The sequence below is a fragment of the Anarrhichthys ocellatus genome, unplaced genomic scaffold (assembly GCF_004355925.1).
Source record: "Anarrhichthys ocellatus isolate YVR2014 unplaced genomic scaffold, GSC_Weel_1.0 scaffold22, whole genome shotgun sequence".
Lineage (NCBI taxonomy): Eukaryota > Metazoa > Chordata > Actinopteri > Perciformes > Anarhichadidae > Anarrhichthys > Anarrhichthys ocellatus.
In genome coordinates this window covers 912316-927824 of record NW_022280052.1, presented here as the reverse complement: position 1 = coordinate 927824, position 15509 = coordinate 912316, and the positions used below count along the sequence as shown (strand labels likewise).

At 41.2% G+C, this 15509-nt stretch overlaps 1 protein-coding gene across 4 annotated transcripts; it reads left to right on the top strand.

Annotated features, from left to right (window-relative positions):
• The first annotated feature begins 357 nt into the window (after nucleotides 1-357).
• Nucleotides 358-14030, top strand: tmem125a (transmembrane protein 125a). Of its 4 annotated transcripts, none has more exons than XM_031859473.1 (3): nucleotides 358-713; nucleotides 5229-5764; nucleotides 10216-14030. In XM_031859473.1, exon 3 carries the CDS (start codon nucleotides 10598-10600, stop codon nucleotides 11294-11296), a length of 699 nt encoding a protein of 232 aa, XP_031715333.1. In that variant the 5' UTR covers nucleotides 358-713; nucleotides 5229-5764; nucleotides 10216-10597; the 3' UTR covers nucleotides 11297-14030. The 4 variants fall into 4 exon arrangements, with proteins under 4 accessions (XP_031715333.1, XP_031715332.1, XP_031715331.1 ...); XM_031859472.1 differs by having other exon boundaries at nucleotides 5229-6270; XM_031859471.1 differs by having other exon boundaries at nucleotides 5229-6594.
• The last annotated feature ends 1479 nt before the right edge of the window (nucleotides 14031-15509 follow it).

Below are 15509 nucleotides of genomic sequence, written 5' to 3'. Positions count from 1 at the left end.
AAGATGATCATGTGATATAATCAAAAGCTCCAGAAGAGCTACTGGTACTGTTTCCAAGGTCAAGAATGAGCTTTCAATCTTAAAATCCCAAATAAAGTTTGCCTGTGAAGTGACAGATAGCAGAAAAACTAATTATGACTTTATTCAAACCATATCAATTAATCAATACTAGGCGTTATTGGTGAGCTTTGCACGGTGATTTTCTTCCTCCTTAGAGACTGAATGGGTTAAACCACTTCTGCTCTATATACAAAAAAAAGACAATGCCTGCAGCTCATCGGCTGATATCACAATTACAGTGTGGCTTTTATTCATAAGAGCTGTCACACCCCGTGTCATGTGCTGTGGTTCCCCACGGAGACCCTCGGCGGTGCGGAGGTCGATCCACCGACTCTCTGTTCCCTCCCATCGACGTCTCCTGCCGCCGTGCGCGGCCACACCTGCATTAAACGGGGAAAGTCCGTCCGGTGGAGAGGCAGAGAGACCGAAAGGCTTCAGAGAAGCGGAGGCAGGAAACGGAGCACCTTCATTTGCTCCTATCGCATTAGGCTACTCTGGACACTTTGATCCGAAAAGGGTGAAGGCAAGCAGGCATGCGACGATTGGTGGTACTGAGACTTTGCAACCGTGGAGGACACAGGGTGGGAAATTAGGATTTAAAACGAAATTGATCGGCACGATTAAAGAGACCGAGTGTGCGCAGCTGTGTGCAGGTAAGATACAGAAAGACAGGGACTGCCCCGTTATAACTTTTTCTAATCAAACACCTTTTCATTTTATCCAGTCGTTTTCTTTATTTTCATTTTAAACTTATTTTTGGGTAACATTTAAAGTTGTTATTAGCCTACTGAATTATAAGAATACATGGAGCCTATTTGGCACTAAATAACCTAGTGAGTTTTTACTGAACATGGATCACGTGGTGATATACAATAAAAATGTATAACGTTATTGTGAAATGCTGTAATAACTAAAGGTCACTAAAATCATGCATTTGTTTACCTACAGCCCAGTATGTTGGTGTCTTTATATTCTCTTTTTTGTCTTTAGGCAAAGGGTATAAGAAGGTTTGTTTATTTTATTTTGTTTTATATATTTAATCTATAATTGACTGATGTTTTAGTATTTCTTTTTTTCATGTTGTATTATTAGTATTCGTGTTAATTTTTATTTTTATCAATGTCTTACTACATCAAACTTCACATATCTTCAAAGCCATCCAAAGTTTTGAGATGAAAAGCAATCTGTTGCTTGTGAGGACTTGCTGGAAGCCTACAATATTGATACAATTGTGACAAAATCCATATTTTACTCACCACTCACTCTAATGTTCTAACCTGCAACTGAGTTATAAAGCATAATGAATTAATGCATTAGCAGACAATAATGTATATTCAGAAGCACCTAAATACATCTATTCTTAATTAAAACAGAATTATATGCTAACTGGGTTATCGTGACACTTTCCCCCCAGTAGTAGCAATATAACATTAGTGTGTTCTGGACTTTCCCCGAACGAATGAGTTGACAAAGGCATCCACATTAAAAACAAGGAAGTAAAACATGTTGACACTGTATCACACCCTATAACCTTTGTACCATCAGGATGGTCCACAGTTATCAAGTGCACATAATACTGTGTAGCACTGTAGATCATCAAATCACTGGCTACTGTCGTGTACTCTGGGTTCAGTTTTGCTCCATTGTGGAAAATTCATAAACCACAAAGGGAGGACGTGGTATCAATACTCTATTCAAGTTATTGCCATTGGAACGGATCAATACACCCTCCATGCATGACCCCCTGTGACGCCTTGCTCGTATAAATACGCTGTAACTAATCTAAAGACCAAAGATAAATCATGACAGGGCATCTGAAGTGGCTTACACACTGTCAGTCTCTACACCAAATATACTTTACAGATCAAACACTCAAAAACAAGTCAGGCCGAAAACAACATGTGATACATGTGATTAGAAAAGAGCCTGGAGTCAACACAGAGCGCTGGATGAAAGAACAGGAGGAGGAAAACAAAGTGAATTGGGGAGTGTGTGTGTGACCGGGCAAAGTGGAGGAGTTATATGGAGAGGTCTGTATAGGTGAGGTGTGTGTTTGTGTTTGTGTGTGAGTGTGTGTGACATGGATGCCAGACAAAGAGTGGAGTAGACAGTAGGACAGAATCTTAAATATCCCGAGAGGTGTTTTGTTTCATAGTCAGCAGATACAGAGTCAGACATGGAGTGTGTTTTCAATACCAGCTGTACCGACTGTCCACCTCTGTCCCTCGGCCTACAATGTATCCACCTGTAAGCATAATCAATTCAATTCAACCAATTCAACATAATGAGACTTGGTAAAGAATGACATTGGCCAAGACATGTTTGTGTTTGGGAGAGTTATTCTCTCTCAAAGTGCTAATTATAATTTTAGACTGAAATGTTTCATGACAAGACACGCTTTGCGAGGCTGTCCTGCGCTAAATGCTAACATTAGCACGCTAATATGGATTCACAAAGATATGCTGATGCTTAACATGTATAATGTTGACCATGTTTACTTCCTTAGTTTAGCTTGTGAGCATAGCATTTGCTAATTAGCACTAATCACAAAGAGCTGAGGCTGAGAGAAAGTCCTTAGTTCTTTTAGGTATTTGGCTATTTCTTAGCCGGGACAAGTAGTAGTCTGGCACATAACCCCCTGTAAAACAGGGAATTGATTTTTTCACCTAAAGTATTAATTAGTGAGCTTTAGATGTGTTGGTAGGCAGATTCCATTACCTTGTTTCCTTAATGCTAAGCAAAGCTAATCAGCTGCTGGCTCTAGCATCGTACAGACATGAGAGTGCTATCAATCTTCTCTGTCAGCTCTCTGCAAGAAAACAAATAAGTCTCAAAAGTTCACCAAAATTATTACAAATTATCCTTTGAGGTATAATAAATAATCAATTTTCATGGCAATCCATTCAATTAAGAATTCAGAAAATAAAATAAAAGCGGGACCATCAAAGTCAGTGTTTCATTCTCCAGGGAACATTAATGTCTGTACACAATTTCAAACCACTACTTTTTCAACCTAAGGTGCTGCTGCAGTAAAGAGACTTCATTTCAGACAGTCAACAAATAAGATAGACAGCCAGACATTGAGCCAGCCATCTCATTCATTACAATCATTATCGCTAGACAGCCAATATCAAATTAGAATATGCTGAATATCACCTCTGAACCCACAAGAGGAAGGGAGGAGGGCTAAAAAAAAGACAGAAAAAAAGAAGGCAGCCTCTTTCCCATCGTCAGCAGGAGTGAAGCAGAAGGGGACCAGCATGTTAATTGGTGATTTGATTAGCGTTTTAATATTGCAGCTGTGCACGACAGAGGAGAACAACTGGCTGCTCAGAGGTTTTCTTTTTCTTTTTTCATAATCAACAGTCACTCCTCCATTGCAGGGACCGACACAGCTTAAATCAGCATTTATTTGCTGTAGTTTGGTGATGGAGACTATTTGAAGGAAGTAGAAATTCAAGCCATTTTGAGTTGGGCCCAGCACATAGGAGCCCCATTTGGCTCCTGCCATAGTAAACAGGCTGAATGTGACCCAAAGCCTTCATGCTAAACTGGACTGAGCTGGGCTACAATTGTGTCTACTGAGAGGAGCAAGCTCCATTAACAAAATGTGAAATATCATATTAGATAACCTGTTGAAAATGCTTTCTGCACACTTACATGAATAATGTTTGGTTTATCCGGGTTAATGTGTGGGTTAATGTGTGGGTTAATGTGTGTTTGTGTTGGGAGCAGGCAGCAACCTCCGGGTCTAAGTGAAGCCAATGCAGAAATGCTTTCTTTCAATTAGCCAGCTGGGGGCGACTCCTCTAGTTGCAAAAATAGAACTTTATGAAAAAGTGACCCGACTTTTCACTTAATTTATTACCTCAGTAAACATGTTAATCATTAGGTTATGGTCTCAATTGCTAGTTTTAAGTCTTCTTAAATACAGCATGATGTTCAGTTTGTCTGTGCTTGGGGTTTAACAATACTGAATAACTTTGTAGGTAGATGAAGATGTGGATTTGTACTGCTGGGAATGATGGCGAGTAGACACAAGAGGGGATGAGGGGGTAATGACACCACAGTCTCTGTGAAAAAACAATGTAAACACCACAGCATGAAAACGGGTGCAGCACACTGTGTATATGTATTTGCTTGAATGCTACAGGGGCTTTGACTCAGGCAGCATTACCTGGAGCCAGAGGGGGATATGTGGCAAAGACAAGTAATCCCCCTGACCCTATGCACACAACTCTCTCTCCGACACCAAAACGCCAGAGCAGACAGCAGAGAGATAATAGGTTAGCAGATAAAGGAGAATTGGTGGTGAGAACGAGGAGCAGAGGAGAGAGGTAGAACAAAGCAAAGAAGGCGTGGAATGCTAGGGAGATAAGGAAGATTGGAGGGGGGGGGCATATAGAGATGAGTGTGGGCCTGTTTTTGTGTGGATAAGGTGTCAGAGGGGGGCAAGTCTTGGCTGGTCACACTGTTTGGGGTGATGCTGTGCCATAAGCTGAGAAATGAGCTCTCTCAGAAAGGGTGGAATTAAACCATCTGAGAGGAGCCAGAAGTCAGAGGGAGAATTTAAACAGGAGAGGTCTGTTTAAAGTCTTCAGCAATGTCTATGGCCGTTAAGATTAAGAGTGTACAGTCATGCTAGTGTGCAGCATGCTAACATGCTCACAATGGCATTATGTCCTCTGTCGACCATGAATGTTTGCACAAAATTGTGTGCCAATCCATCAAGTAGATTTTTAGATCTTTTTTACTAAATATGTGAATACTTTGACTTGCTGTTGTCGCTGGATGAACAGTCAGGGGATCATCAGACTCATTAGGAATCATCCTTTGAGGGCCATGGAATGTCTGTACAAAATTGCATGGCAATCCATGCAATGTGTAATTGTTGTCTAACGCCATATTGCTGTGTTTGAGTGGCTCTAATTTTGATTGGGCCATTGAGTCAGACAATCCAATAAAAGACAAATAGTTTCTAGAGATGAAACGTCTTTCAGATTTGAACAAATTGATGCAATTTCTGTTGGAGGGATATAAATTGTAAGCCATTGGCAGAACAGGGGAGGACTATAGATAAGCCCTGCAAAGCTGAGCCATAGGTGAGTTTACTGTACAGAATGTGCAGCCGATGTAAAGGTCTTTCTTTCTCCCTCTCTCTGTCTTAGGTTTTCCCTTGTGATCCCTGACAGAGCGAGGACAGTGACACTGACTCGGCCATTGTCTCCTCACTGTTTCCGGTCAGAGGGAGCCTCCGCGGGTGCCTCTGCTGTCCATTGTGACTGTAGAGAAGAGAAGTCTGGAAAAAGACCCTATTAAGCATAATTTCTCTTTGCCCGCCCCTTTTGCAAACCCAGGAGCAGCAGTGAAGTATCAGCACTATCCCTAGCCCCGAGCCTATCCCTCCATCCTCAGCCCCATCACCTCTAAACCCCTTATCCCTATCACACTCCCTCAGCCCCTTCCCTTTCTCCAGCCCCAGCTTCAGCCTCAGCCTTTGCCCCATCGGAGTCCCAGATGACAGCTCAGAAACATCCGTTACCCTCCTACTCAACACAAGCCTTCTTTCCTCTCCCTCCAGCCCCCGTGGCGCTTGGCACCAATGCCCATCATATAGACAGATGGAGCCAACCCTGACCCTTCTCCTGGCCCGTGGGGACGCTAAGAGAATCAACGCCTGACTACAGGACAGTGGGGGTGGTGTGTGAGTGTGCGTGGGGGGGGCGGGGACAGGAAGGACAGAGGAAGAGCGTATTGCTTTGTCACCACGGCAACACATCGCCCAATCTCCCGTGGACTCCCCTTCAGCCCACAGCAGGAGTTTCAAAACCCCCCAAATTGTGCCTGACATATTGTTGCTTTGATTATTTGGCAGAGATAACTGGCTCCATGTTTGTGTGGAGAGAAGATGCGAACATTGGCAAAATTCTAAATATTGCAAACATCATTTAAAAGAAACAGGAAACCAGAAGAAGACTGATCTAAAAACGCTGAAGGAAAACACACTCCTCAGTCGAAAGTGTTGTTTAAGTTTCACTCTAAGCCCCACATTTTCTTTTCATTATTACCATTTTTACTGGCAAATTAACACGCGGGAGGGATTTTTTTCAATTTTTTCATTGTGCTTCCCACACTTCAATAAGGCAGAAGAAGCAATTCCCTGAGAGCAATGAGGAGATTCATGTGGGACTCAAGTCAGAGCATCCTAAGGTGTGCATGCATACCTTTATCCAAGCTGTAACGGTGTGCATTACACCTCTGCTACCTAGTCCCAACATGGACTTTGTGTCAAGGCATTTTCAGTTTCATTCTCCTGACTAGAAGCAAGGTTTTGGCTACTCAACTTTCACTGGATGTTGTTGCCGTCTTCTAACCTAGTCTGCTGACCGGCATTTGGATTAGCATATGATGCCATTCTAGAAATTTTAAAAGAACCACGTATCAGCAATAAAATGAGACACTAATGGCCAGTGAAGTGATTTCAGCGAGCTGACATAACAGAGGGGGGAATACCGGAGTCCCAATGCTTCCCAGGTAATTGGAGTGCAGCATAGTGTATTTACTCCAAAGCACAGGTCCTCTGGTGACCTTGCAGGCTGAAAACCTAAAGGAGGCAGACACAGGAAGAGAATGATTTGGGATTTTTCATCATTACTCTCAGTGCAGTAGCATAACAGAGAACGTTTGGGCAGTTTGCGTGTCTTCAGTCATTTTCGTTTCGACTGCAGGGTTGAGCGCCAGCACACACATATTATTCTTGTCAATTAAAAGAAACGCATTTAGGCTTTTCTTCAGAAAGAGCGTCCGTTTCAAATAATTTGTGATAATGACCGCTGGTGATCTCTACAGCCTCTGTGAGATACTTTAGACAGTGAAATGTGCTGATATAACCATCGTTTTTTCATGAGCAAGTAACTGTCAAATTTATTGGAGTTTTCCCTTTGATTTTGCAAGAGTCTGGGTTGTCATCAACTCCCCTAAAGAAAAGATAAAGAGGATCAATAATGCTGCTTTCTTTTCTTATTCATATTTCATAATGAGAAACAGTAGCAAGTTTCCAATGTGTTACAACAGCATGTCAGTGGATCCGTATTTATGGATATGCAAAGAGCGTTGTGTGAAAATTCACAGCTACGGTGTAAAAATTCATCGATAGATGTAATATATAAGGGAGGTTTTTGATGCACGGGTGTAGAAGACTGAAATGTTTCCTCTAGAATAAAGGTCGCCTTTAGAGTGTGCAGGAACAACGAACGTGTGTAGGTTTAGTGGGAGATGGATCTAATAAGGCACACGGTACACTATCAATTTGAGACATGTCGGGTTGTGCTATGATTGGTGGTGAATCGTAATGCTATGATGTAAATTGAGAAAAATATATATCCTTTGCATCATCCATCTGTACAGCTTCACAAGGTTTCCATCTTTGCCAGAGTACCACCAACTTATTTTCTGTGTAGGTCTGTGTGGGTTCTCTCATGATTGTCAACCCAAAATCACACAGTGTACGGGGGCCTTTAGCGACTTCAATTCCCGATGACCAGAACGCTGTGGTATCTTGGAAAAACAAAGTCATGAGGAGTTTTGTAAATTGTTTGTGTGTCCTTAACTGTTTTCTTGTACTTAAAAGGAGGCCAGTGGAGAGTAAAGCAGTTAGTCAGTGCTTTTGTAAAGATATTTATGAGGCATTTATGACACGGCTCACATGACAGAGTCTAGAGGTCATATAAGTGATAAAAGAGGAAAGGCAGACGCAGTCCAGTAGTTTTGTTTGTGTACGTTTCTATGGGAAGCAGAGTGAGAAGCACATCATGGAGTATGATATACAAGTGTCGTTAAGGCTCCGATTTCATCTTATGACCTTTGTTGCATGCCGTCGCCTCTCGCTCCATCACCTGGCTGTGTCCGTGCTTCACTTTACTTTGAGCTATCTAATAAAACGGAAATTAATCTTTCATAAACTGTATGAAGGGAGGTGGTATTTTCAAACCTTTAATAAGCCAAAGGGGTTTATAGTGGTGGAGTATCACATATATTGTTTTTGTCACCTTAACACCCTTGGCGCCTCAACCTCAGACACAAAAAACCACAGACACACACCTCAATTACTGTGCTATTTCTGTGGTGCTACCTGTCGGTGACACTGAGCTCAAACCAGCTGGGATTAATTAGTGATTCAACACACACACACACACACACACACACACACACACACACACAAACTATCATCCATCAGATACAGGATGTGAAAAGCTTCCAGAACAGCATGTTGCCAATAAACACCCCTCCTTCTCTGCTGTAATTACCTCGCTCTTCATTTCACACCTTATATATATATGCACCTCATATCGCCCTGTGTCACAGTGTTACCGCTCTGCCTCAGCACAAGGCCATACCTCTCCACGCTAATAAGAAATGTTATTTTGCATTTAGTTTATAGTCTTTTCTAAACAGGCTGGATAAATCTGATGGAAATGTGTTTCTGTCACCGCATTTTAACTGCTTTCTAGAAGTGCCAAAGGTTGAAAAAAGGAAGCAAAACAAAATATTCTAGTTTAAATGTGAGATCATGTTCTGCCTGTTCAGATCGACATATTCATTTTATTTTGTAGATCGGTGTTTGTGTTAGCAATATTGACGGCCGGTGAGGACAAGCTGTTACTCCTGTCAGCCTGTGTTGGGGCGTGTGGGCCTGGGCCGCACACTGCTGACTTTAATAGAAATATAAGCGCTGACAGGTTTGAAAAGACAAGCTGTCGAAAGCCATAACCTTGAGGGTGTGTGTGTGTGTGTGTGTGTGCGCGCTTTATATGTTTACATGATTGTGTTATAGGGGTGTGATGAGGTTACGAACTACAGTAGAGATTAAATATGCTGAGGTAAGGCAAAGACTAAAGGAAGAGCCGAGGGGGAATAGAAAAGAACATATTAGAAAATAATTAAGTTTGCAGGTATGATGAGCCTTTAACAGATATGTGGTAAAACACATGCGAACAAGCAGTACAGATCAGTACAGAATATGCACACATATTAGAGAGAAAGATGAACTTGGCTTAAGATACAAACGGGGGGTTTCATTGGGTGAGCTAGTTTGGGAGGATGAGAGAACCAAAATTTACATTTGTGCATTCGCTGTTTGATTCTGTGTGTGTGGATGGGCATTATTTATTCTATCAGCAGCTGATGCTTGTTTTATCCTGCCAGTGTAGTGGCAACTCATTAGCATAGTGATAATGAGAGATAGAAAAGGTTGCCAGTGTCAGCACACTTAGTTTTTTACACTGTCAAAGCAGCAACTTTGAATCATCAGAGAAACTGTGTGTATGTGCGTTTGTTTGTTTGTTTGTGTGTGTGTGTGTGTGTGAGTGCATCTTTGGTGTGATGGATTGTTATCCATCTTAAATACTGCAAAGATACACAAAATAATATTTTTAAAGAGCACATTGACACCAGGCTGAATGGTGTTTCAGTGACGCATGTCTCACCACGCTCTGCATCACTGTTGGCTGTGGTCACATGGATGCCCTATAGCACCCACCTGTAATGCAAAGGTGCATTACAGGTGAACAAACCCGGGGGATGCACTTCACCACAACAGGTTAACTGAAACTACTGGACTTTAGCGCAAACAGGATTTTTAGTAGGTGAAGTTACAATTTAACTTGGCTTCTTCAGAACACGGTTTGCAAAACAAACAGATGTTAAACTTGCATTTCTTTGTTGAAAGAGCACATGAATGGTCGGAACAAAGAGAGTTTAAAGTCCACATTTTAGTGCTCATGTAAAACCAGTCTCTGTGTACCTTGACGTAACTGAGCTCAGCTACTGAAACTGGCTAAGCAACCCTTAAACTGTGCGTTGTGCTGGGTTTAGGAATGAAGGATGGGAAACCAGCGTCCGTTTCTTTCAACACGATGTTTTGTAAAGTGCACTATATCATGTTATGTGATACATTTTGAGATGTTTAGATGTATTACACCCTGCTGTTACAATTCATAGTAACATTTCAATAAATACATTTTATACGTAGTGAGCTAATTAACTTACCTTGGGCAATACGCTTATAAATTACAAAAAACTGCTGTAAATTGTGTACATGGCAAGGGGAATCACACACTGCACAAACCCTGATACATCTCTATCTGTCTTCTTCAGGTGAATGCTGCCGCCCTGGAAAATTCCATACTGGAAATTCTGCCGATGTTTGGATTCTTTGCTCTGGATGTTGAAGCTGTAAGGAGGATTTGGATCCACTTCTGTATCCAGTCAGTGTGAGCTGTAAGGATTTTCATTCACACGGGACCAAGCGACCTAAACCGATATTGTGGAACCTTTGAATGCAGACTTGGGCGGATAAAACACTACAATACGCTGAGCTCAGTCAAGTGTCTTAGTGCATTTGGTGCATTACATTTATTTTGTCTGCACATTTGCCGCCAACTGAATGAAATAAGAACTGAAAGGATTGTTTGGTGGATTCTGTCTTCTTTGTGGTGGTTGAGGCAACCTCATTGAGCAGGCTGGGAGTGGCATCAGGATGCCTGAACTGGAAAACTTTGCCCCACTGAGAAGTCCGAGAGGCCCTGAGCTGGTTTCAAATGCTCCAGCAGACCCACTACGGATTCAGCACAGCATCCTGGAGGAACAGGTGGAGCTGTGGTGGTTCAGAGATCCTGGGAAGTCTCTGCTCTGCTACTGTGTGGCTGTACTTCTAATCCTGGGCTGCGGGCTGGGCGGGGTCGGCCTTCTCTCCACCACCACCAGCGTCTCAAGCGAATGGCGGCTGGGCGTGGGCACGGCCCTCTGCTTGCTAGCCCTCGGGGTCCTGCTCAAACAACTGCTCAGCTCAGCTGTGCAGGACATGAATTGCGTTCGAAGCCGACAGCGGATCAATATGCTAAAAAGCGGCGGTTTATCTGACCTGCTTGTGGTTTTTATTACAGGGCTGTCATTGTTGATTTGTGGAGGGGTTCTACTACACCTGGCACTGGCTAATCACATGCCAAAGCCTGGCCAAGCCCTTAATGATATGTACATCTCTGGAGTGGTTCTGCTAGCTGGAGGGGCAGCTGCAGTTGTAGGTGTTGGAATATACTCTGTTGCGGTCGTCCTGCTTGAGAGGACAAGGCACGGACGAAGATTGGTGGACCAGGTTTTGAATATCTTCACTGTTTCTGGACACATGGACCGTCAGGCTCGCAGAGAGACTACCTCCAGTCTGGCTAATCTCATATGAGACGTAATCACACTAAGACTGTGTATTTTGTCACCTTGCGCTTTATGTCAGAACATTTAGCCTCAACTAAATCATAGCAGGCTTAATGCCAAAATATTACGAGAACAATGATTAAAACAAGATTCATCCCTTACATGCTTCAGTTTTGTCACAAGCTGATTAGACTCGGTGCGAGGCAAAATGAGCTGATTTTTAAATATCTTCTTGCATTAAGCAATCAAATCTCAATTCCATCGAAGAGTAAAACACTGAAGAATTACGACATGGCTATGCTCAAAATACAAATTTGAATGCCCCAATTTAGATTTCTTTCTCAACATGTGACCAGTTACAAATTCAGATGCTGTGGCATTTCTTTTTCACATGAATGGCATTTTATTCAAGTTCTGTGAATTTTATCTATAATTAGGCTAATTATCTTACCAACGAAGACACCAACGAAAAATAAGTTTTAATTAAAGAAGTTGACTCAGGTGGTAGAGATTCAGTAATGAAAAGCAAATATCAGCTGAAACTTCTAAAACTAAAGGGAGAGGTGTTGGTTTACAAACAGAAGTGAAATATTGTATGGCTATCAGATTGGTGCAGCTGTCAGTAATTGAACAGAAAGGCCTGTGGTGTGAGCCTACATTAAAATGATCATTTGGTTTATATAAAGCTCTTCTACACAAATGGTGTTCATACAAAAAGTTGTGAGACTACACAGATGAAGAGACAGAAACCTTGTCAAAGTTGACACAAGAGAACGATTAGAGTGTTCATCTACAAATTGGATTGTCACACATTCATGATCTGTTATAATACGTATCCTGTAAAAGTGTCTTTGGGCCACACACCACTCCCTGCTCATTGTAAGATAATATGGATAAGAGCACCAGCTGATAGGCTAAAATGTAAACTGCTGAATAAGTGAATGAGTGATAGATGAGACAAAATAAATATATATAAAAAAACATCTTTTAAAAATGTCTTTATGATTCATGCACCGCCCTCAGTCTGTCCATGTTCACATAAAGATAGGAAAATAATCAGCTGACAAATTTCAGGGATTTGAGGATGGTCAATAGCTCAGTAAAGCTAAAGTCTAGCTGATTGGAATGACTTCTCCCTCTGATCTCATTTCCTCAGCAAAATAATAATTTACTATTACACATGCAGAAGCACAGGGCTATGCTGTTTGTGACGGACGTGGTCATTTGGCTGCCTGAACACATGATACAAGACAATATGATTGTTGAAGAATTATATCACAGCACTTCAGAATGTACGGATACTTTGTGTTTTTGTGCATCAACACAGTATTAATCTTGTTTTCTTCAAGCCTGCTGTCATCTATTTTTGTCAAATTACTTTGTGTAAAGTATAATGGCCACTCGTTGTTCTGAAGTCATGGAGAAACACAAATCGCTTCAGCTCCAGTGAGTTTTCTTTTAGCTCTTATTTATATGGATGAGTCTCATTGCTCTCATCAATCCGTGTTGGCAAACATTTTCAGCAAAAAAGTTAAACTCCGCTGTACACCACTTACCCACCACCAAAGGGCAAACGACAAAGTAGCCAATGAACTAGCATCTTGATGGCTAAAGATCCAAATATTTTCTTTTGGTGGAAACCAAATTAGAGCTAAAAGCACCATGATTAGCGACTGGACTTACATTTATAATGCAAAGTCTACATGTCAATGAGCCTGCTGAATGTTTAGGGAATGAGGATCATAAAGAGAGTTTGGACTTGTCACTGTCAATTCTTTCTACTTCAGAAAGAGGCGTTTCTAATGAGATGTTGGAGATAGTCCTGGTGCATTCTGGGAAGTTTTAAGGGGACATAAAATAAACAAGATGACATAAAACTGAACTAATGAATCTATGCAGTTGCTGTGTTTGCTAACACATTTGCCACAAGAGGTTAAGATGGTGATATGGTTTGTCAGCTTGATCTTATACCCTCTGATGCCTAAAAAGTCATTAGTGTAGCTTTAAGCAAGCTGGCAAGAACGCAAAATGAAGGATAGTTGCAATTTTCCCATTTGTCAATTTGGGAAAATGTGACATAAAAAGACTTCGAGTCCTTTTACAAGATAGGTTTGCAAAATCTAATACCGGGGCAACATTTACAGAACGAGTGAGAGGATGAGTCAGCAGCACAATTCCTTTGACTCTAAGTTAAATTGGTGTGTTTCTAGTGAGAGTAACATCAAGTTATTTAAATCCCTGAAGCACTTCAGTAAAAGAAAGGATGCACATTATTTTGATTTGGATCAAGGTGAAGAATCTCAGTAAATATGACTCATTGGTTTAAAAAAAATGTTTTTCATTTACGCACGAGGCTTTAGTTGGGGGTGAAAATTGTAGACCTAGCAATTCTGATTCATCCGATGTATTATTGGCCAAGATATCAGGCCATCATCATTTCTGAAAAAGCAGAAAAGGAGAAATAACTGTTGGGTGCAGGAAAAATCTGTGAAATTAAATCCATTACATCCACATGGCCAGTCATAGAATTTCAATGCACTTGCAAAGTTTGAGCTGGGTTGTCAATATGCTTCATCATCTTTCACTAAATCATGTGAATTTACAGTATGCTGACAATGCTGCATTGTTATTATTGAGTCTCATTTGTTTCCAGAAGTGTAGAAACATTCACTTTCAAAGCAAAGAGATACCACTATTAAGAAAAGCTGTGCACAGTGACAGCTATTGAAGGTGATTTGTGTTTATAAAATGTTTCCAAAGCCTTTGAGAGTTATTCCTCACATCGCCTTACAGAAGAGCCTCAGAGAAGGTCCTGCATTGTGTCTCATAGTGAGTGTATGTGTGTGTGTGTGTGTGTGTGAGAGTCAGTCACGCCTCTTTATCTGTCTCCACATACGCACAGCCTATTGCCTTGAGACAAAAGGGGTCACACAGTTAAACATTGTTGGAGTGATGACGGACAGCAAACTGAAGGCACAATGCACAAGGCAGCGGCCTGGTGGGGCTGGTATGGACTAGCACCACTCTCTCTCTCTCTCTCTCTCTCTCTCTCTCTAACACTAACACTAACACAGACAAAAGCAAGGTTCATGCTGCTTTTTTACAACACGCGTAGAAATACTGTAATCCTTACACAAATCTGCCTTTTGACCCACAGTATAAAGTAGCAGTGGCAGGTTGTGTATCCATGCATGACAGCAATAAGAGGTGAGCAGAGCGAAGAGGGAGGCAGCTCTACTGAGGAGAGGACTGAGTGGGAGGAGAGAGCTTTTCTGCCGGGCGGTGAAAACACAAACAATTTAAACCAGACAAAATGTGTCTGCTACAACGTAGTACAAGTTAATGATTCCAAATGTATATATTTCTACTTGCATTACAGTATACTTATGACATATTTTGGCATTTCCAATGCTTTCACGTGTTAAAGCGCAGTTTTGGTTTTTGTTGTCATCGATCTGCTAAAGGTATTGTTTTGGTAAATTCATAAACTTTCCTGTTGACTTAAAGCTGGTGTCGACAACATGTTAACATGCACAAAATATTTGCCTATGTTCTGAAAACTATATTTCTACTAAGCTCTTTACATGGCTAATGAAATTGAATATTCCACTAATGTTCCTGTTCATACGCAGCCGTGCATACTCAGATCAACGTAACCGGTGGTGGACTTGTTATTCCTTCAACCACCTTCTTGAAAGTCATACAAAATGTTTTTCTTCTTTTGTGAGGGCATTTGATTTATTGATCGCTATCGGGATAATTTCAACAAATATAACAAAAAAGGTTTTTGAAGAACATTTCCAACCCTATACATCAAAGTATGTTGTTTAAGTGATCTGATCTGCACCGGTATGACCGTTTGACTCACCTATAGCTATATCTTTCCTAATTGTGGAATGGATTTTGTTATCTTTGGAAAGAATCAAGCTACCAGTTTAAAGACCAGTTTCCAGTCTTTATGCAAAGCTCAGCAAACTAATTCAACTTTCCCCCCAAATTTCAGAGTATACCTGCATTCCACTTCAATGCATCAAAACTGCTTTAGAGCTCCTCAACTTTAAAAAAAACCCCGTTTAATTATGTTAAATCTGAAATGTATTGTTTTTAGTCAAACTCCCTGTATATGAGATGGGGTTAAATATTTATAGACAGCGCAAAGCAGATCCGTCTTAAGTCAAATTGTTGATATGCTACATTTCAGAGAAGCAGTTCATCATATTATTTATCCATCATCATTTGGT